General features: G+C 43.3%; 1 protein-coding gene across 1 annotated transcript in view; it reads left to right on the top strand.

Annotated features, from left to right (window-relative positions):
- Positions 1–18,454, top strand: part of RMI1 (recQ-mediated instability protein (DUF1767)) — a 127,759-nt gene extending 109,305 nt beyond the window's left edge. The window contains exons 6-9 of the mRNA XM_086784381.1: positions 16,927–17,037; positions 17,140–17,268; positions 17,372–17,657; positions 17,806–18,454. Of these exons, the coding sequence (XP_086640507.1) occupies positions 16,927–17,037; positions 17,140–17,268; positions 17,372–17,536 (405 nt within the window). The 3' untranslated portion in view covers positions 17,537–17,657; positions 17,806–18,454. The remainder of the gene's footprint in view (positions 1–16,926; positions 17,038–17,139; positions 17,269–17,371; positions 17,658–17,805) is intronic.
- The last annotated feature ends 4,200 nt before the right edge of the window (positions 18,455–22,654 follow it).

Raw genomic sequence — 22,654 nt, 5'->3', positions numbered from 1 at the left:
CAAAAATCTCTGTTCGCAGCTCTCTCTCTTTCTCTCTCTCTCGGGTTACCCCTGAAAGGGTGGAAGACCTGAGGAAAAAAACCAAAGTGGTATGCTTCAATATTTTCAGTTCTATTTTTCTTCAAAATTAATTCAAAACTGAACTCTCTTGTAAGGGAATAGACACTGCCCTTGCATCATTAGCAAGAGGTAAGACCTTCCCACATGGCATCTTCTACCCATTCTCTCATGTCTATCGACAAATTCAATGGGTCCAACTTTCATACTTGGCAAATCAAAATCAAGTGCCATCTTATGAAAGAAGGCCTGTGGGATGTTGTTCATCATGCTACTCCCGAAGATTCCGACATTGAGCAAGTTATCACTTATGCTCCCACTGCCAAGAATGACAAAGCCTATGCTATCATCTTGCTCGGTCTTGGAGATGATTACATTCATCACATCTCCGACATACAGTCTGCTTCTCGAGCATGGATCACTTTGGATACCCTGTTTGGACCCCGCTCTAAAAACTCTAAGATTGCACTTATGATCTCATTCTTTGATCTATATATGCAGGAGGGAGCTACTATAGCCTCTCATGTCAATTATTTTCGCAGTCTTATGGTTCAGCTTGCATCAGTGAAGTCCCCCATCTCCGAAGATATTGCTATTGCTGTGCTTCTCAAAAGCTTACCTGACACCTATGCTACTCTTGTCACTACCTTCAAGTATCACAATAATCCTACTCTTGAAGGTATCATCAATGCTCTCCAAGAAGAGGAAAGAACAAAACAACAAAAGGTAACTGACACTGCATTTTTAGCAAAGAAAGGAGGTTCTAAGGTAAGAAAGCCTTGCACCCATTGTGGAAAAACTAATCATATGGAGAAGGACTGCTTCAAGGCTCATCCATGCACCATTTGTGGCCGTGATAATCACCGGGAGAAGGACTGCTACTCTAAAACCTCTACATCAGCCCCTACATCTGCCTCAGCACATGTTGCTGCAGCATCTACAACAGCAGATCTTGCTGTTCATTCCTCACATGATGAGGAATGGGCTTTCTGATTACTTCACCTTTCTTGTCTATCACTTTGACCACCGATGATGTAGGTCAAGGGGTTCTAGTGTCTTACTCATTATGCTTTTTGACCTCTCTCTTGTCCCTACCCAAGAGGCAGAGATTGCCCTTGAGGAGGGGATGTCTTCAAGGTCCATCTGTTTGTCTACAGTCAGTCTTCTGTCTATCTAGTCTTGTCTGTCTGTCTATCTGTTGTCTGTCTATCTGTCTATCAATCTGACTGTGTCTTGTTTTAGATCCATCTTGTCCCTACCCTTGTGGACCCATATGAGGATATCACTTGAGGAGGGGTGTCTCAGGATCTTTTGTCTCTCAGTCTATCAGTCTTTATGTCTGTCTTTTAGTCTTGTCCATCTTGTCTTCTAGCTTGTCTCTCAATCCTTGTCTAGTCTCTCTGTCTTGGTCTTATCTTTTGTCATGTCATAGTCTTGTCTTTTTGTCTTCCTCCTAGTGTCCACTTAAGGAGGGTGTTGGAAATAAGTGCACACTAGGTGTACTATTTCTCTAGTCTAGTTTCAGTTGAGTCTTTGTGTCTTGAGTCTAGTGCCATGTGGCACCTCTACATTTATCCCATAAGTCAGTCTACTCAATCTTGTACTTCTCACCTATATATTGTAGGTGTCACATCAATGAAAGCATCAAGCTTGTGTCTTGTCTACACTCATCTCAAGGTAACCTTTGGTCTTTCAGTCTTGTTATCATTTCATTTCTAGTTTATTGCTTTCATATTTTTTACAAGATGCCCGCGTTGCTTCGTCTTTCTGACGAAGCTCCTCTCGTGCTTCACTAGTGATGTTGGTACAGAATGCAATGTCTTGTCCATGCTGATGAAGTAGGTGTGCTCGAATATGAGTTGCACTACTTGACTTCGTAATAAGGAGACAATATTTGCATGTCCACTTTTCGCGCCTCTTGTTTTGTAGGCACTCTCCGCCAGAACCTCATCCCACCAAGACCACTCCGTAGATTTAGACTTCTTAGAGGTGGAATGATCCATGGAGGCCATGGATGCAAAGATTGCAAAGAAGGACCGAGGAACAAGGGTCATTGCAATGGGCAATAAGGACAAGGTGCCAGGAGATTTCAAAAAAAGAAAGTACACAATAGAGCCGACAAAGTTCGGAGAAAAATAAAATTCTTTATTCATTCAACATTAGCAATAGTTTTTGGCAATACAAGTTCTCTTGATCCTCATGACTGGTAGGTGCCTTAGCATCAACTACGACCACAACAGGTTCTTCTACAAGCTGTAGGTTTCGCCATAAGGGGGCTCGTCTTCGAGTGTGTCTTGGGACCATTTGCAATAGCAAGCAATCTTCATCATCCCAAAACCACATGGGAGGGCAATGACATCGTTGAGCCCTCTTAGAGATTGCCTCTTGCAATGTCAGGCTCTCTCGAAGAGGCAAAGGGCATCGACAATGAGTTGTTTCGATGTATTGTCGCTCAGCCACACGCATGAACGACAACCACAACGCCGCTCATAGAATGCCATCAGTGCAAACTATTGAATGCGGCACGATAAGAAGAAGAGAGGGACTAATTGAAAAAGGACTTGTTATATTAATTAAAAAGGTGCAATTTAATTAAGAAGCTTCCCATCTATTTTAAAAAAAGTCAATGATCATTTTAAAAAAACAAGGTTCATTTACAAATTAAAAAAAAACACTTACTAATTAAAAGTTATTGATTGTGGAGGACCGAGTTGAGAAGTGCCTTGCTCCGACTTCAGCCTTGCTCAAGAAGGGGAGAAAGGGAGGGAAAGAGAGAGGGAGGGAAAGAGAGAAAGGGAGGGAGAGAGGACCGTGCTGGAGCTTTGGGATTTGAATCTCAGCTCTAGGGACTTGTGTACAAGTACACTGTACAAAACAAGCAATGCACTATAGATTATATGGTATGGTGTTGAGACAAGTTGCAAGGAGAGCAACGGGCAAGAGGCGAAGGCCATCGTTTTTTCTCAACGGGCATTGTGCTGTTACGGGCGGCATAGTTACCGCGGAACGGGAACGTTCCGGGAACGTCGGATGCTAGAACGGGAGCGGGAACGGGAACGGGAGCGGATCGGGAACGTCGCGGAACGCCACATCATATGACATGTCAGCATATGATACAAAAAAATGCAACTTTTTGTATACGGATAGCCAAATATGCTTCCTAATATTTGCTCCCCCAAGACATGAACATACATTTCTGCAAGCAAAACACATCCCCATTTTTTTTTTTTGGCGGAACGTTCCGACGTTCCGGGAACGTGCCTTCGCTCGGAACGGCGTTCCGGTGTTCCAGGAAGGCGGAACGACGTTCCGTGGTAACTATGACGGGCGGGCCAGCCATCATTTTTTTTGTTTTATTTATGCCACGTTGGTGGCGAAGTAATAATGGGCGGAGCCTTATGTTTTTTTTTGGGCGGAAAAAGGCCACGTAGGCAGCGTCGACCTCCGCCCCCGTTTCTTGCCGTTTCGGTGAGGTTGACGTGGAGAAACGACGTTTCTCCGTTTTAGGGCACCGTTTTCTCCGTTTCCTGTGACTGCACGGGATGGTTCACGTAATGCAAGAGAGCATGTAGATGTTGCTTGCCTGAGTATACTTTGTGATACAGATGAGCCAGTTTCATTTGAAGAGGCTCATGAGGATGATCATTGGGTAAAAGCCATGCAAAATGAGATGGATTCTATCCACAAAAACAACACATGGGATTTGGTAGACTTGCCTGCTAGCAAGAAGTCAATTGGCACAAAGTGGGTATACAAGTTGAAAAGAAAGTCTGATGGTACCATTGACAGGTACAAGGCCAGGCTTGTGGCCATTGGGTATGCTAGAAAAAGGGCATTGATTATGACGAGACTTTCGCACCTACTTCTCGTATGGCCACAATTAGACGTGTTGTTGCATTGGCTGCCCATCATGGATGGAAAGTGCACTAGTTGGACATAAAGTTAGCTTTTCTCATGTAAATTAACCCATTGGTTTTGTGAGATGCATGGTCATGAAAGCAAAGTATGCAAGCTTCGAAAAGCACTTTATGGTCTCAAGCAAGCTCCTCGAGCTCGGTATGAGAAGATACCTACTTATTTGACCAGCTAAGGTTTTTGTAGTAGTCTAACAGAGAGCACCCTCTATGTGAAAGAGGATCATGGCACTTTGATTATTCTCATTCTTTGTGGATGACATGTTGCTAACTAGGAATAATAAGGAGAAAATTTCAGCTTTCAAAGCTGAACTGCAAACCTCATTTGAGATGATAGATTTGGTATTATTGCATTATTATTTGGGCATACAATTTGTGCAGACAAATGTTGGGATTTATGTACAACAATCAAAATACATTCAAAAGCTGTTGCACAAATTTGGGTTTCAAGATTGTAAGCCCATCTCTACTTCGATGGAGCTAGGGCTCAAATTGAGCATGTATAATGTTGGAGAGTCTTTTAATATGAGTGTTTATGCATAAGCAGTGGGTTGCCTCATATACTTATGCAACACACGCCTGGATATTCAGTTTGGGGTTTCCTAGTGTAGCTAATTTGCAGTCTTGGTCATGTTGGTAGCTCCAAGAACTGAATTAGGATTTGGCACAACACACTCACACAGCAAAGCAGGTACACACACATAGGATGATGAGAGATGCAAAGAATAGATTGCAATGGAATGTGTGGAGCTAGAAGATCAACTCCATAATATCATAATACAACTAAAGTAGAAGGTGTCCTTTCACACCAGATCTCCAAGGGAAAAAACCCAAAGGAAAAAAGTATCCTTGGTCATCCACGTTCACATGTGGCATTACTTATATCATATATGCTAATCAATCCCCCCTGTAGTGGTAATGTGAACCTATACAAGGTGAGTGGCAGATCACTCTCTATAGGAGAGTAAGCCCAAAGCTTTGCGGAAAGCTTCAAACTTCTCTCAAGACCGCCTTCGTGAATAGATCTACAACATTGTCCTGTGTAGGACAGTAAGATAATGTGATCTCCTCTCTATGTATCCTCTCTGACATAATGATAATGAATCTCGATGTGCTTAGTACGTCCATGAGACACTGGGTTTTGTGCCACGGCTATAGCACTCTCATTGTCAGTGAGTATGGTAGTGGGTGTCTATTGACACTCACGAAGATCAGCCATCAGTCTCCTCAGCCATACACAATCTACTATGGTTGTAAAGGCTGCCTTGTACTCAGCCTCATAAGTAGATGTGACAACAATGGGTTGCTTTTTGCTAAGCCATGATATGCATGAATACCCCAAAAAGAAACAATTCCCACTGGTGGATTGTCGTGTATCATAGTCACCAGCCCAGTCTAAATCACTGTAAGTGTGTAACTACAAGCTGCCCCCCTAGGATATACCAAAGCAAGATCCAGAGAAGCCCTAAAGATAGCAGAAGATCCGATTCAATTGCAGGTTACAGGTATTATGTTACATACATTGATGATCACACTAGGAAAGTGTGGGTTTATTTAATGAAGGAGAAAAGTGAGGTGTTTGCTCACTTTCAGAGATTTAAAGTCTTGGTCAAGAAGGAAAAAGGTATACAAATAAAATACATGAGATTAGATGGTGGGGGAGAGTATTGCTCCATGAGTTCAGTGATTTCTTAAGAAAGTAGGGAATCAAGAGATAGTTTACATGTAGGTACACTCCGTAATAGAATGGTGTTGCATAAAGAAAAAATAGGCACATTGCAGAAGTGGCATGTGCCTTGATGTCTAAAAAGAATATGCCACATTGTTTTTGGGCGGAAGTAGTGGCAACTGTTAAGTATATTATGAACAGGACCTCCATTGTAGCTATTCATGGTATGGCGCATGAATAGAAGTTTACAGGCGTAAAACTGAATGTGTCTCACTTGAAAGTGTTTAGGTGTATTGCATATGTGCATGTTCTTGATGAAGTGAGAACAAAGTTAGATCCAAAGATAGAGAAATGAATCTTCAATGGTTATACTTTGGAGCAGAAAGGTTATAGATGTTATAACCCTACTGCTCGTGAGATGCGAGCAAGCAGAGACGTCTTTGATGAGATGAGTAGTTGGTACGCATCAGCAGTGAAGGCAATAGAAGATGCAAATGTAAGAAATACAGATGTTGCACTACATGAAGAGCAGTAATCATTAGTAGACTTGGATTGTTCTTTAGTAGTGGATCTAGTGTTAGTTCCTGGTCAAGCAGGTTGAGGACAGATGTAGGTATACATGTATCATGCAAAGGGGAGGAAAAGGTAAATCATTCTTTTGTGCCTGATATGTCAACAGGTCACTCATATGTGGATGGTGACTCTAGTAGCTCTGAGCAGAGCCTTGATGAGGAGCTTGGCATTTCGTATGAGGTTACTCATGATGTAAGGAGAATCAGGACTGTTTTGAGAACACTTAGCAGTGATCCAAGATGTACGGAGGTCTACAAGGGTTAGGTATCCTATTGATAGGTTGAGATATGATGGATATGTAGCCCATCATTATGCTTACATGATTAAAAGCAATGTAAGAGTTGGAGCCCACTTGGAAATAAAAAATGGAAAGATGCTATGAATAAGGAGATGGCAACATTAGATGTAAACGCAACATGGGAGTTAGTGCCTTTGCTTAAGGAAAAGAAGACAATTGGATATAAGTGGGTGTATAAAGTCAAGCATAACACAGATAGTTCAGTGAGGAAGTACAAGGCGAGATTGACTGCCAAGGACTATGCGTAGACCTATGGCATTGACTATGAGGAGACATTCAACCCGATTGTGAGAATGAAAATCGTAAGAGATGTCATTGCTATGGCTGTAGCAAAGGGTTGGTCTTTACATCAAATGGATGTAAAGAATGCCTTGTTGCATGGTGATTTACAAGAAGAAGTATACATGATGCAACCACCAGGTTATGAGAGTGATGTACACCCAGATTTTGTGTGCAAGTTACGCAAATCCTTGTATATCTTGAAGTAGGCATCTAAAGCATGGTCAAACAAGATCGAGGAGTATCTTGTAGATTTTTCACTTTATATGAAAAAGATAGAGGGATCATGTCATGCTATTAGTCATTTATGTGGATGACTTGATTATCACTAGTGATAGTGACGCTGACATACATGATATCAAGAGGCTTTTGAAGTATAAGTTTGAGATGAAGGATTTGGGTGAGCTGTGGTATTTCTTGGGCATAGAGATCATGAGATCACCTGATGGCATTTTGCTATTACAAATATAGTATGGCTTGGACATGTTGTGCAAGTATGGTATGACATATTGTAAGCCTATTTCAGTGCCGTTGGAGCAGAACACAAAGCTTTCCATAGATATAGGTTAGCTTTTGGAGGATCCCACTATGTACATGCGCATAGTGGGTAGCTTGATCTACATGACTATTACTAGGCCAGACATGAGTGATGTTGTTGGACTTGTGAGTCAGTTTATGCAGGTCCCCAGGAAGCCACACTTGGATGTGGCTAGACGGATTCTCAGGTACTTAAAGTCCAGAGTTGATTATGGACTTTTCTATGAGGCTGGTACAAAGATACAGCTACATGGGTACACAGATGTTGATTGGGTTGGTAGTGTTGTAGACAAGAGGTCTACTAGTGACTTTATGTTTTCGTTTGGGAGTGTTGTTGTGAGTTGGAGCAATAAGAAACAACCAACAATTGCTTTGTCGAGTACAGCGGCATAGTATAGGGGCGTTGCTATGGCAGCTTGTGAAGTAGCTTGGTTTCAGAAGCTACTTAGTGATATGGGTGAGCCCGTGGATAGGGCAGTTGTTATTTATTGTGACAACATGAGTAGTATACAATTGGCCAGTAACCCAGTATACTGTTCTAAAACGAAACACATTGAGGTGCATTATCACTTTGTGAGGTAGAAGGTTCTATTAAGTGATGTAGATCTAGTATATGTCAGCACAGTGGATCAGGTGGTTGACATCTTTATGAGGGCATTGGACACAGGGAAGCTCCATAGGTTTAGGAGCTTACTTGCAGTGCAGTGTGTGGAGTTGAGCTTGAGGGGGAGTGTTGAGGTATTGAGCTCAACTAGTGATGTGGACATTGATGATCCGCTTGGGTGAGAGCTTCCGCACTTATGCCATTGGCATGGTTGTTGAGATTATGGTTGATTTGCCGCCAGTGGATGATGGATTGTGTGACAGCCACTTTGGAGTACTAGAGTTATGGCATAGTTTTAGCACCAGCTCATATAGTTAAGTTCACACTATAGACCGACCATTGTATGTTATTGTAGGAGAGTACTTTACCTTATAGTATGTACTCTTATCTTTTTAGTTACATGGTTGTAGAGAAGAGAAGAAAATAGAAGAAAATTCAGCCATCCATCTCTCTCTTGTGTCTTGCTCTCTTGTGCGTGTGTTTGATTGCAAGGAACTCAAGCTCTCACTCTCCCCTGCATTCTCTTTAGAGCAAACCCTAGAGAGTTCTTGGGTTCACACCCAGATAGGGGCAGCCTGCACTTCGCTAGAGAGCCTAGAGAGCTAGAGGAGTAGTGGATTGAGTGCAGTTACCATGCACGGGCTCCCAATTGCCCCCAGGCAGGGGACAGTCTCCCGTGAGTTTTTTTTTGGGCCTTAGGACCCCACTTTCGGTGAGAGGTGATTCGAGCTCTTCGTTGGCAAGACGGATCTATTGCATCAGAGGCAAAGTAGATGTGGGAGGTAGCCTCGACCTTTTACAGTTCTCTGCTCACTGTTGACCAAGTTTCCCTCAAAAAGAGGGGCTTGCCAACGAGTTTGGACCCATGTTTAGCCTTGTATCTCAGAGCACTTGTGCACACACTTGGATTCCCTGTTCCTTGACATGGAGCTAGCAGCCGCATTGGAGGCCCTTCGGCATAGGAAGTGCCCAAGAGAGGATGGTCTGCTGATTTTCCTCTTCCCTCACCAGTGGGACCTCATGGGAGTGTTGTGGAAATCAATGTAAAAGGAGTCATGTATGTGTGCATGGGAACTATCCCTCCTAAGTGGCAATAATAATCTAGCACTTAGAATAGGCATAAATAAAGCGGTTCTAGTGTGTGTGAACAACCACTAGAGTATAAATCCTTTTGTGTGGGAACAACCTCTTAAGGATATGATGTAATAATGTAAAGGTGACACCTATTAGGGACACTTGGCATCATGTACTGACTTGTGGCATGTGTGGTGGCAACACATGAACCTTGTAAAGGGGGGCCTCTCCTCTAAAAGGACCTTGTACTAATGTTTATGTACAACTCCAACAAAGATGTAGCCCTCCAAGCTCCTCGTGTTCTTAGTCTAGAAGTGTGTGCTGGTCATCTTTTAATTATGTCTTAATCTTGTTGTTAATCTCCTCTCTCTCTCTCTCTCTATATATATATATATATATATATACATATATATATATATACATATATATACATATATATATATATACATATATATACATATATATATATATATATACATATATATATATATATATATATATATACATATATGCAAGAATCTCCTCCTCCCGTCAACAAGGAACATGCTTGCGGGCTGCTTTAAATGAGTTTATGCAGACATGCTTACTCCCCGAGCGCATGTCCAAGGGTTTGATATGCCTTATCCCGAAGGAGGGTGGTGATCACCTGAAGATCCGACCCCTCACCCTCTTACGGATTGTGTACAAGATCCTGGCCAAGGTAATCAGGCTGCGCCTTCAGCTTTCCTCCCAAATTTGATCCATGCGACTCAGGCTAGCTTCATCCAAGACCCACAGTATCCTAGATAACATAATCACCTTTTGGGAGGTGACATCCACACCTAGACTTAGCAGGGAGGATCACCGTTTTGCTTCTTGACTTTCGAAAGGCATATGACAGAGCTTATTGGGTCCTTTTGAAGGGGGCTATGCTGAGACTTGGATTTTTTCCTGCCTAGAACCGGGGCCTCTACACGAGAGCCCACACCACAGTCAGGTCCTCCATGGCGGCTGAGGAGAACGTTTTGCCATTTCCCACTCAGTGCGCCGATAATGCCTGCTTGCACCATTCCTCTTCCTTTTTGTGGCTGAGGCCCTGAGTTCCTTTCCTCGAGCGTAGGATAGAGGCCTCGTACGGTTGCGCTTGCCCATTCACACCATGGAGGAGTTGTTGGATGCAGAGTTTGCAGATGACACCGCTGCATACTTCATGGGGTCGAAAGGGAGCCTCTCCTGGTTGATGCTCCACTTCAAGGGCAAGGATCAACTGGCACAAGTCGTGTGGCTCCTCTGTTCGTAGCACTCCCAGCCCGACTTGGCGCCCAGTTGTTGACGAGCTCAGATGGATACCTCACGGCATGATTGTGCGATATCTTGGATGTGAGGTGGGCATCGATATTTCAGCAGAGCAGCAGATAGCCCCACCCTCTTGAGCATTCGAAGGAAGCTTTTATAGCACTTGCAGTACACGCTCTCCGGGGCCAGCTTGAGCACTTGACCGGTAATTCGGAGCGCATGCAGCAACAGTGTAAGGCTTTCTTTCATGCCTGGACACCCGGACTCTTCCTATCCAGGGAGAACAGTGGAGCTTCTTGGCACTAGTGTGGCTTTTCTCTCTGCTTCTAGTTGTAGCCTCCCTCCGATAGAGCCGACAGCCGAGGAGGGGTCCGCTTTCCTTATCTCATATGTATATATAGACTGCTTTTTAGAGCGGCCAGACCAAAAAGGAGCCACACCTTCCTTATCTCATACATATATTTAGACTGCTTTTTAGTAGTGTTGTACTCAGCCATAGGGCTGGTTTTTCTTTTTAACTAATAGAAGGATCTTTCTTGGGAAAAAAAAGGTACACGCTTGATTAATGAATTGGTGGACATTTTATCACAAAGGCGCCTTTCTCATTAGTGTGTGTGAAGACAAAGGGGCAACCAAGTGCATGCACCTCACAAATCATGACGGGTTACCAAATATGAGTGGGATGTGACCTTACACTTAGCAGGTGGGGGGTGCATGCATAGTTGTCACGGTACGAAAATACGATACCGTATGGGAATTTTTGGTACGATATGAAATTTTCGAATACTGTACGCTAAAATACGGTTTTTTTTGGAACACTTATAAACTATGGAGCTTCAAGCTTGAATGTGAAGGGGGGGAGGGGGGGCAGGGGGGAGGAGTCTACAATGCTTGAGGAACCAGAACATGGAGATGTGTCTCTCCCAGTTGGATCTCCCAACTGTCTCCAAAACAGAACCTGCATGGGTAATGCAATACCAAAGGTCTCCCAGTGTAGCGTTTATGACTAAGGGACCGTCCTTGCACAAATACGAGCAGTGCATCTAGGGTGATAGGTTTAGGGACTCCTCTCTAGATCAAACTGGCCATGTCCAAATCTTCTCCCTCATACATAACTTGAGGATCTGACTGTCTAGCCTACCTATACCAAGGATCTCCAAGTGATGTAGCAAGATTCTCTCATCGTACCATCAAGTGTACACTACCAGTCTACCTTGCCAGATTTTTTAGGTCTCTCAGCAACCCCATATGGAATACTTAGTGGACACGAAAGTTGCGAACTATTGTGGGCATTTGGGATCTTCGTTAAGCAGGATTTCTATATTTTTTTTAGCATTTGGAATTTTTTTTCTGAAGGTGGGGGGGAATTCGTATTGTACGATATCGTACGGCACCCCGTACCGTATGAACCGTACGGTACGAATGGGTTCGTACCGGTATGAGAAACAACTATGGGTGCATGCATGGCCATCCTCACCTCATGGTTGCCACCTGTTTTTTCACTTCTTCCCTAGCTCCACCTTCTCTACTGTAGCAACGCCTGCAGCTGCCAAGGGCCGCCCATCACCACCGGCAGATACGTCCCATTTCTGCACAGCATCTGCCCTGTATTACCCTGCTTACACCTAGCTATCATAACTGGGCCACCATCTGCTGTGCCCACCATTCAGGATGCCACCTTTGTTGGCCTTCCCACCAACCGTGCGCTACCCCTGCTGGCATCTCTACCCTGAGCTGCTGGTTGCCACCCTGACACTGCCCAGTTCCGCTCAGCTCCACCTACACCACCACCACTGCAGCGCGGCTGAGCCAGTGCCATTTCAGCATAAGGGGTGGATCTTTAGCTGGAACACCTGTTCCTGTTCTTCAGAAGGGTTTTTCTTCTTCATTGACATCATGGGAGTCGTCACTTCTTCAACGTACACTTTCCTATCTTCCGGAACGGTTTTGGCTAGAACGGATGATATCTCCTCAAATAGTACCTATGCACTGGATGTCATAAACCTGAATACCCTCAGTTGCCTCTGTGCATCTGACTTTCGAGATCTGCCAGGCTATCGACAATCTCCCTAAGTGGTGTAAAGTCTCCCCAAGGGTGGTTTGTAGTGTGACCAAGGAATATCCTGTAGTGTGCACTCATGGGCGAGTCCTCTGTCAATCATAGTGGCAGTGTCATGGTCCCCGCTCTCAAAGAAAATTTGTGGTCGAGAAATCTGGAACACTAGACGTCCGAGGTGTACGTTCCACCACTCTGTCCAAACGAGAGGACCCATCTGCCAAAAGAGCCCTTTTGTTCCTCCATGTTTGCCTTCATGCTAAGAAACACATGCCCAAAACCAGGGATAAAGAATGATGGCAAGGGTTTCAGCTCTTTGCACTGAGGAAGGGTGGGAAGCGGAGATAAACCACCAGCAATACCCTCTACTTGGCAATCCCAGAAAGAACCCAAATAATGACTGTTCCCAAACCCGGACTTGTGCACGCTTGGAACCTAGGGGCTCTACCCTATCCAAGCAGTCAATGCACATGGGTGCCAAAAAGGGAAAAAATTGCAGGTTCACTAGGCCCTGACCTCACCCCTCAAGGAGGGAGTACATCTCGCATAGGTGGCTCACCTGTGGGGAGGTGAGGGTAGGAATCAAGGGAAGATTTGTGCCGGGGCATAGTGAAGCTCTCCCTCCCATCCATGGGAGATGCCCTCTCTTCTAGGGGAAGAGGGAATGCATTGAGAACTATATCCCATCTCTGAGGAGTCCGCATCATAATCAGCAAGAGAGGCAAAGGGGTTGGGATGTTCCATTGGGGGGGGGGGGGAGGGGTGCAGAACAGGAGGTTCTGGGGTGTTTTGCTTCCCTAACCACCCGCTCAATGCTGAACAGGCTGTTGAGGAGGGGTGGCGGATGAAGGCACCTCTGGGCATGTCCCTTCTGTCTCCAAGTGTGTCTCCTGCTCTTCGGGCAATCCCTAGCTAGTTTTCGAGCAATCTCCATCCTGTCTAAAGTGTGAACCATCCGGGCTTTGGAGCATGATGTGGTCATCTGAAATGGATGGTTCAAGTACAAGGACAAGGACACCGGGCACCCCATCAGTACCTGCTGTGACCGTGCCGAGGCAGAGGAGGGTAGTCAAGGGAGGGCAGGAACATTCAACACTTGGCCAAAAACAGCTCCTATGGAGTTCTGCAACTTACAATAAGCCCAAGCAAGGCCTGGGAATGGAGTTCGGAAACTTACAATAAGCCTGCAAAAGGCCTGGGAATTTGAGTGAGATGAGGGTAACTCGTTGCTTCTCTGCCACTGGATGAAAGTCTGGATGATATTTGAAGAAGAATATTTTCGTTGAGCCGAAGGGGAGAGTGCTGCAGGCAAGTGCCTGGGATGTGGCGTTCAGAGTGTCGGAATCTACTTGGAAGAAGCCTCGACCAAGAAGGCACATGTCTCAGATAGCTCTGTGAGAAGAGCTGCCAGTAGCCAGTCCCCCACTTGAGAGCTGGCAGGGTGGTGAGAACAATCGAGTGGGACCAATGAGGGTTTTTTGTACCTCATTATCAATGTCGTGCTTGAAAGTTCGGAGCTTGTCTTGGTTAAAATTAATTGTTCGCATGGTCAATGGAGGAGACATAGTAACAAAAAGATGTTTCTAGCTTTCGAAACCTCGAAACTTCGAAATGGTTTTTAAAAACCTCGAAACCTCTCCAGTACGGCAGTTTCGCCGGATTTTTTAAATTTTGTTTTTTTCCCCTTGATTTTTCTGGGATTTTTTAAATTTTGTTTTTTTCCATAGCCTCCTCATCACCTTTCTTCCCTCTTCTTCTCCTGCCTCCCTCCTTCCCTTTTCCATCTTTTGCTACTTCTTTCACCTCTACTCTTGCTTCCTTCATTCTCTTCTTTTCTCCTTTTCTTCTTCCTTTCTCTTCGTCTCTCCTCTTCTTCTCCTTTTCTCTTCCTTCTCCTCTCTTCTTTCCCCTTTTTCTTTCTTCAATGTCTTAAATCTTTCCCAATTTCTACCTTCTCTTCTTCAATCTTAAGAGTCCTTGATTGAACCACTTGTGGCATCTAATCAACCGAAATTGCCATAATGCCTCACCAAAATAAGGATGGTTTCCCGAGATGGGTGAGAAGAGACCATTTTTTCATCATTACATTATGTTTTTAGATGGCTACTAGAAGTTCTTTAAGTATTTATACTCTATGAAATTATCGATTTTTCGAAACCTTGCGGTTTCTTAGCTGAGGGACGAAACCTTTCGAAACAAAACCCCAAAAATCTCGAAACGAAAAAAACCTTGAAACGTTTCTTGTGACTATGGGAGGAGGTGCAATATTGGCTTTGGCGGAGGCCATAATGCCAAGTCGGACTTGAACAGAAGAAGAATTTTATGTATGCTGGAGAGGGCAGGAGGATAGGTGGGATAGCTTTGTTCTCTTAGTGGCAGAATAACTTGCAGAGTGTTTTGTGCTGTGTTATTTTCAGTTCATGGTATTGTGGAACTTTGTGTGGTTGTTTAAGTCTCAATCATATTAGTTGCTGAGAGGTTCCGAGATCTTCCCTCCTGGTTACAACTCTTCAATATCTTGGAGGATACGAGGAATGGGCAAGGGTCCTATTTATGGATCCCTTCGTGCACTTGGCCAGCCCTATGGAAAAACAGCTACTTTGCAATGGGGCATCTGATTTTCTTGTCATTGATTCTCAAAGAAGCGAAGCTCTTAATCAAGGTCTGATTGGTGAGGCTTCTATTCTTTTCTTTTTCTTCATCCAGGCTGCTGCTTCTCCATCGCAGTGTTGCCTACCTTTGTCGGCTTCTTGCTTTAGTCTGTCCACTTCTTTGTGTGTAAGTTTTCATTATTGGGTAGCTTCACACTCATCCTTGGTCTTTTTGAAGTCTTTCTTCTTTGACTTGTTGGATGGCTAACTTTGCTAGAAAGACTTTATGTTCTTCTCTATTTGCCCTCTTATTCCTTTCTTCTGTCTCTTGGTTGGCTGCTCATGGTCCCCCGCCCCCCCCCCCCCCCCCCCCCCCCCCCCCCCGGCGGCCGCCCCCTGGAAAAAGATCCTTTTATTAGTTATTGAAAAAACAGTCACAAAGGGCTAAATACAACCATGAAGGGCTAGATACAAACTCGCCTCATGTATAGGGCCCGCGGGGATCAAGTAATCAAATGAGGGGAAAGACACTAAACCTCCGACTAGCCGCTCTGTGAGGAGAAAGCTATCTCATGGGGGGGGGCGTAGGAAGAACCACACAGGTGTTCTGTAGTGCCAAGTGGGGTCACCACATCTATCAGGGAGAGAAGGGCCAGGTCGCCAGAGCCTCAGGAAAGCTTCCCGCCGCTTCTGCGTGCGGTCAGAGGAGCCACCTTGCAACTTCCCCCATTGACTGTGGAGAGTATGGATGACGTCAAGCCAAATCCTTCTGATGGACTCTGTAGGTGGAGTGTGGGTACCCTTGATGGCTTCATTGCATCTAGCTCGCCATATGTGCTAGGCTGCAATGCTACTGCAAATCTCCCATCTTTGGCATGAGCTTGGTCACCAGTGGTCAATAGGTGGGAGTGTGACTGGTATTGTCGAAATGTGGAGGTGAGAGACCTGAAGGGCTAGCCCTCCACCATCCTCCTCATAAGACTTGACCACCTCAGCCTCTGTGGCCCAAGCGATAGTGCCCCAAGTAATGATCGGGGTCGAGGCCGTGTCCATCGTGAATATGCGGAGAATCCGCCGCCAAACGTACTGAGCCTTCGGGAAATCCCAAAGACAACGTCACTGAGACTCCTGAGGGTGGCTGCACCTCGGGAGTCGGGCAAGCTGCTGGCCGACCTCCGACTGCCAACCAAGTGCCAACCACCAAGCTCATGTGTACCATCAGCCAAAGAAAGAGGGTGACCTTTCTGGGCTGAAAATTGTCTCAGAGCCTCTTCCAAAAGTCTGAGGAAGTGCTGTGAGAGGCGCTTAAACATTGGAAATCAGGAAGCGTGCATGCACAATGTCACACTATCGTGGCATTGGGCCCCAAAGGAAAACATAGGATTCCATTTGCTTTTTTTGTTCATTTCTCATGGGCTTTTTTTTTTCCCCAACCAGCCTTGGCCCAAGATCCTCTTGCAGTTACTGTTTTCCACTACGTGTAGGCGCTTTTTATCGGACCGTAGGTGATGCCACCGAGGAAGCACCTTGTGGGGTTTTGAACCCATGACCTCGTGGTCCTAGGATTATGTTGACCTACTAATCAATCGTGACACATGCGTTGGAGTTATTCTATCCTTCTTCAATCCACTGCCATCACCAAGTCCTCCCTATGTGACACCAACCTATCTAATAGCCAGCTCGAAGTCATTACACTGATTGTTGGCTTATCGAAGTATGGGATGTGGTTCATCACTACATCGTTTGAGTGGCATGTTAATGGGAAAGAAGGATCAGGAGTATGTGGGTTGCTGCGTCCAGCTAGTGCTATGTGTCAGTGATCTCATACTCAAGAAGAATCCTGCAGCTAGATTTAGAAGGTTAACTGGGAAGGGCATTTGAGGCCCCTACTCTCTCAAAGACAGGGTTAATGATGTAGTCATTACAGACTTCAGACATTAGCAGGGGATTGTGAGGCTCACTTTCTTCTATTGTTAACCTCATCTGCTCTTGGTTGCAGTGTGTATTGACTGGAGTGAAGGAGTTTCAGTTCAAAAATCTAGACCAATTCAGGCTTGTTGTATACGTTGATGATGGGAGCCAAATTGCGAGTGTCATGATACATCATCATGTAAGTGCAACCTTTACTGCCATTGTTGGCACTACAATTGTATCAATTATATGAGAGCCTGAATAATGTAGCTTAAGTCTGTCTCAAACTCATGTTCTACAGGTTGTGGAGCGCTTAATTGGATTTTCTCCAAGGCAGGTGTCAACCGCTCTAGCAAGTTCAAGCCCACATGAAGTCATGGGCATGAAAGAAAATCTGAGTCGCTTTCAGGCTTTCTTGACCAAATTTGAGGTTTGAATCTTGTCTAATTTTCTTTGAATTAATGTTGGTGGTGAAGATGGGGCAATGTTGGAGGGATTATTTTTTGTGAACGTTTCCCCTCTTATTGGTGCAGGGTATGTTATTACTGCAGAGGGATGATGGATCAAGCAGTCCTGTAGCTATAGAAATGACAGAAGGCTGCCCAACGTCTGAAGCCTGGTTACTAGCTCGAAGATTGCAAGCTGCAATTGCAGATGCTTGTGTAGAAGATACGACCACCATTGAAATATCTCCGTAAAGGGAAATGTTAATCAAGCTCGGTGCAAGCTTTGAGGTCATCAGTATTCCAAGAAGAAAGTTGACAAAGAGACCGTGTATGTGGTGGTAGAAAATCTGCATTTGACTGCAGAGAGGCCAAGGTATGTATCTCTTCTTTCATACATAGATAGGACAATTTTGGCTAATAAAATCTTAGCAGGTGTTTGGAGAGCTTGAAAATACTGTGACGGGTGAGTTGGAAGTGGCCGACATAATTTCACTTGTCTTTGATGCATGGATTGGTTGCAGTACGTGAAGTTGTGTGTGCAAGCTACCATCAAGGGTTCATTATGATGGTGCTGTAATTCACCCCAAAAGCCATCTGAGACTTGTGTCGAAAGCACGCCAGCTCCTTGCAAAATGCATAGACTGGCCACAGCAGATCCAGTGTTCTGAAAGTTACCAGGGTTTTATTGGGATCACAATTGCAAAGAAAATGCCTTGGATGAGGCCACAGGCCACAGGTGTATCTCATGTTTTCATAGATGGACCATTCACCTTGCACGTCTGCGTCTTACATAGTGGATGGGGAGACCTCTCCACCCTCAAAAGGGGTGGAGCAGGACACAACAGTCCTTGGACAAAGTGAGCTACCCAGCTATGTATAAATCCTGATACTCTTTTCAGGCATTGTCCATGTTGCTTGTATCTTTTTTTTAAAAATTCGTTTGTTCTTTAGTTGTTGGGCATGCCCAAGATAAAGGCATCTGTTTCAAAAAGATGGGAGTTATAAGGCTCTGGCCAACCTTTGCCATGAGTCTCTTTGCTACTGTACGTTTGTAAGAAGTGAATAGCTCTCTTAGACACAAGAAGCTGACATGTGCAGATGTGGTCCTATCATTTGGTGTGTGAAATTAATTTCAAATACATACTTCAAGGTGACGTTTCGTTATCTTTTCATTAATAGACTCCTTTAATGTACTTGTGGTCCCATTGTGCGGTAAAAGCAAGCGATAACTATGGGGTCAATGAGGTGATAGCTCAAGATTAAGAAATAAAACCATAAAAAATAAGATTAAGAAAAAAGTGTGGATACTTGAGCCCTAAATGATAGAGATAAAAGCATATCTTCATAGCTATGGAGCTCCATGATTTTTGTCGTACACCATTATGCAGATTTCACGTTCATAGTTAATGAGGCAACTACCTACTTATTGATTGCCAAGGAGTCCCAAGTATGGGAAATGATATTTGTTAAAACACAAACCAATAGCATGACTTTTCCTTTGCTTGATAGCAATAGGAAGATCCATCGATATGCTATTGGCTATGATCTTGTTGTAAGGAGGAAATATGGTAGCATTCAAGGTTTAGAGGGCATATGCTCTAGGATGTGTCGAGAGAGAAGGTTCATTTTTTGCTGATATGTAACAGGCAATTTCAGAATGCCACCCCGAAAAGACTTTTGAGTGCACTCATGATAGTTGCAAATGGGCTCCCAGAAACTCTTCTGTCCATGCCTACATTCCCACTCCGACAGTAAATGGCACCTATCTCCATCACTCTTCTCTCTCATGTGAAAGTTGGACATGGAGCAGGCGGTTCATTCTCTGAGAAATGTCCAAACACAGAAGAACTTGGAACAGTATGGACAAAAGGCATGAAGATGAACCTGTGCACAAAGACATCCAAAGTAGAGAAAGGAAGATGATCTCCACGCTGGAAAAATCACGACGGCCAAATCAGCCAAGAGAACTTCGCAGTAGGAATGAAGACCTCCACATGCATGCAAAGCATGGGACAGGTGTATACACATGGTGGTGGTGGCCGCCACTGTGCAAACAAGGAGTGACCAAACGCTAATCTTTATCACTAAGGTTTTACCTTACAAAAGCTTGAAACTAAATATTCTTGTTTTTATCCATGGAAGTACTTTTTGATGTCAACAGTATAGCTTGATGTAAAACACAACTCTTTATAAATATATTTTTGTGGTGAGCTAGACCTCCATAAAGTCATTTGGTCTCTACAATCCCATTGTGGTGTCCAAACCCCACTTCTCCTTGTAAAACGAGAGGTAGAAGCATACACATCCTATTACATTTTAACTATAAAGCAATATGCTTAGTACTCTCTTGTTGGTATAGAATGCTTGTTCCTTTGTGGTTCTTTGTGTTCCATTCCATTCTTTAGTTGCTTCTGCTCTTCAAGTGGGGATGAAATACAATCCTTAAATGTTGTCTCCTCGTGTTCCATTCTTTAGTTGCTTCTCTTCTTCAAGTAGAGATGATATACAACCCTCAAATGTTGTTCCTTTGTGTCTTGTGTTCCATTTTTTAGCCATTCTCTTCTTCAAGTAGGGATGAAATACAACCCTCAAATGTTAAGTGATCACTAGTACACTATATTCCTCAAGCATGCTTTTTAGAAGTATGGCAAGTGCATCTTTTTCACTTGTCTTTACATCAATGCCATCTAGCTGGGCCATGATGCTTTTCATTTTGCTTATGAATGATAGTGACTCATGAAATTTCATATTCAACATACATTGAGCCCGTGAGTGCTATGAACATTTCAAATTTTGTTGATTTAGATCATAGGTAGTTATTTGTAATCCAAATTGATCCACGAAGTAAACAAATAAATATCAAATAAAGTAAAGGTTGAGGAACCCACTCAAGAAGCACAGGAAGTAGATATTGATCTAGTTGAACAACTAGAAGAAGGATCAAATGAAGGTATAATAATTGAAAAACTAGACCATGAACTAGAAGCAAATACAACGGGTAATCCGGAGTTCAAAGAAGAAATAGAAGAACAACTTTGAACACAACCACCTCAAATGCCAGAAATAGAAGAGGATGATATGGATGAACTACCTTCTACGTCTACAACAAATGAGGCTCCACCCATTGACAAAGATGTAGGTGGAGAGGTTTTATTTCTTTTTTATCTGATCAGTAATAATACTTGGTTTTTGTCAAAGTTTTCTTGTTTGGGACCATTAATGCAAGCTTTGGTAGACACTTGTCATAATTTCTTGTAAATATTTCTACATATATCCTTGTATTTGAGATCATTAGTGCAAGCTCTGGTAGACAAATATTGTCATATTAATTTCTTATAAATATTATTATATATCTTTATATTTGTTTGAAAAGTAACTAACGACGACTGCGCTCAGTTCTATCTCTTATCCATCGCTATTTGGCTTACATTGTATTAGCATAAGCTTAAGTTTTCCTTGGCTAAGGCTTATGGCTAGTTAATGGCATTGCAATGGAGTGTATGGGAGTGATTTTGGGCTGTGTGGATGTCCAGCAAACGATGCATGATTTCATGAAGATTGGGAAGCCTAATATCATTCATTGGCTACCATAATGCTTGGTGATGGTTCTTCAATGAGTAAGCAAGGCTTAAACTTCTTCAATGCTTGTAATTTTTTCAATTTCTTGCTTCCTTTGCATATTGGGGATTCCCCAACAAATTAGGGTTTCCTTCATCATCATATTTTGGGATAGTGTTACCTTCTATTCACCTTGATGCAACTGCTTCTCTATTATCAAGCCATTGATACACATTACATGCTCTAATCAAGTCATTAATCATCATATGTTTGGATACTTCCAAGATTGGTCATTCTCAGCTTTTCTTTGATGCATGGGAAGCCCTTCCGCTGCACATATTCCTTCATGATGCTTATTAACTCATAAATGCATAATCATTTACTTGGGTGTGCTTGCTTTATTCTTGACATCTAGTTTAAGCTCTTCAATGAGGAGTAAGCATATGGCTCTTTTAAGCTTTGCAATGGTGATTTTCTTGGAAGTTCATTGATCAATATTTGGATGCTTCCTTCATCAAGCCTTGATTACATGCTGGCAACTTGCGAAGAAAGTCATGGAAGCCACATTATGGTCATCGGATTGGCAACATTTGAATGCATATTGGATGAGGGAATTGCATTGAGAAAGGGGAAGAATTATGATGGATTTGGCTTATGCTACTTATGCTCAATGTGGATACCTTTCTTTGTACTCTTGAGCCTATGGTGAGGGGCTTTGTATTGGAATCATTTGAGACAAGCAAAAGGCTATTGGATCTATGAGTCATAATGATTGTCATGTTCTATAAATGCCATTAGTATGTGTCTCATTCTCTCATCAATTTCTATGTTTTCCATTGATTCTTGCACTATTAGAAAGCTAGTTATGGGGTGAGGGTACTTTGGCAATTGGTGTGGAGAGGAGAAGGAGAGAATGTCTTAAATCCGGTGTGCCATGAGTCCTTGGAAAAGTGGTACATCGGAGGATTAGGTACATGGAGTGAAGAGATGGCCTCAACTCTTACCATTGGATTTTAAAATTTGGTAAGAGGGTGAGAAGGCTTGGCTGGGAGATCGGCAAGCAAAAGCTCTACATTGACTTACCTCAAAAGCTCTACACCGACTTTCCTCAATCCAATCAAGTGGCAATGGTTTCAAGGACACTTGGCAATGCACTTTGGTAATCAATGGTTAACAATATGGTTATGCAAGGATGCATAGTTGATCTCTTTGGTTGCATTGAATTAGGTTTGTATTGATTGCGATCCGCTTCCAAATGCAACAAAGTTATGATAATTTTTTTTCAAAAGTGAGTCAAGATGCATTGAAAGGATGCTGATTGGATGCCACATGATGCTATGGGTATGCCATAATGCATTGGTGCAATTTAATGCAAAAGGGATGCTTGACATTTGGGCATAATATGCAGATTTTACAAAAGTACAATTCAAATCTCTTTGGTTGCATTGGATTAGGTTTGTATTGATTGAGATCTGCTTCCAAATGCAACAAAGTTATGGTAATATTTTTTCAAAAGTGAGTCAAGATGCATTGAAAGGATGCTAATTGGATGCCACATGATGCTATGGGTATGCCAGAATGCATTTGTGTAAGGGTATGCAAAAGGGATGCTTGACATTTGGGCATAATCTGCAGATTTTACAAAAGTGCAATTTAGATCTCTTTGGTTGCATTGGATTAGGTTTGTATTGATTGAGATCCGCTTCCAAATGTAACAAAGTTATGGGAAATTTTTTTAAAAGTGAGTCAATATGCATTGAAAGGATGCTAATTGGATGCCACATGATGCTATATATATGCCGGAATGTATTG

This window comes from Cibotium barometz, chromosome 4 (assembly GCF_041138505.1).
Source record: "Cibotium barometz isolate CiBa-2024 chromosome 4, ASM4113850v1, whole genome shotgun sequence".
Taxonomy (NCBI): Eukaryota; Viridiplantae; Streptophyta; class Polypodiopsida; order Cyatheales; family Cibotiaceae; genus Cibotium; species Cibotium barometz.
The sequence above is the reverse complement of the archived record's forward strand: the minus strand, read 5'-3'. Positions and strand labels throughout refer to the sequence as shown.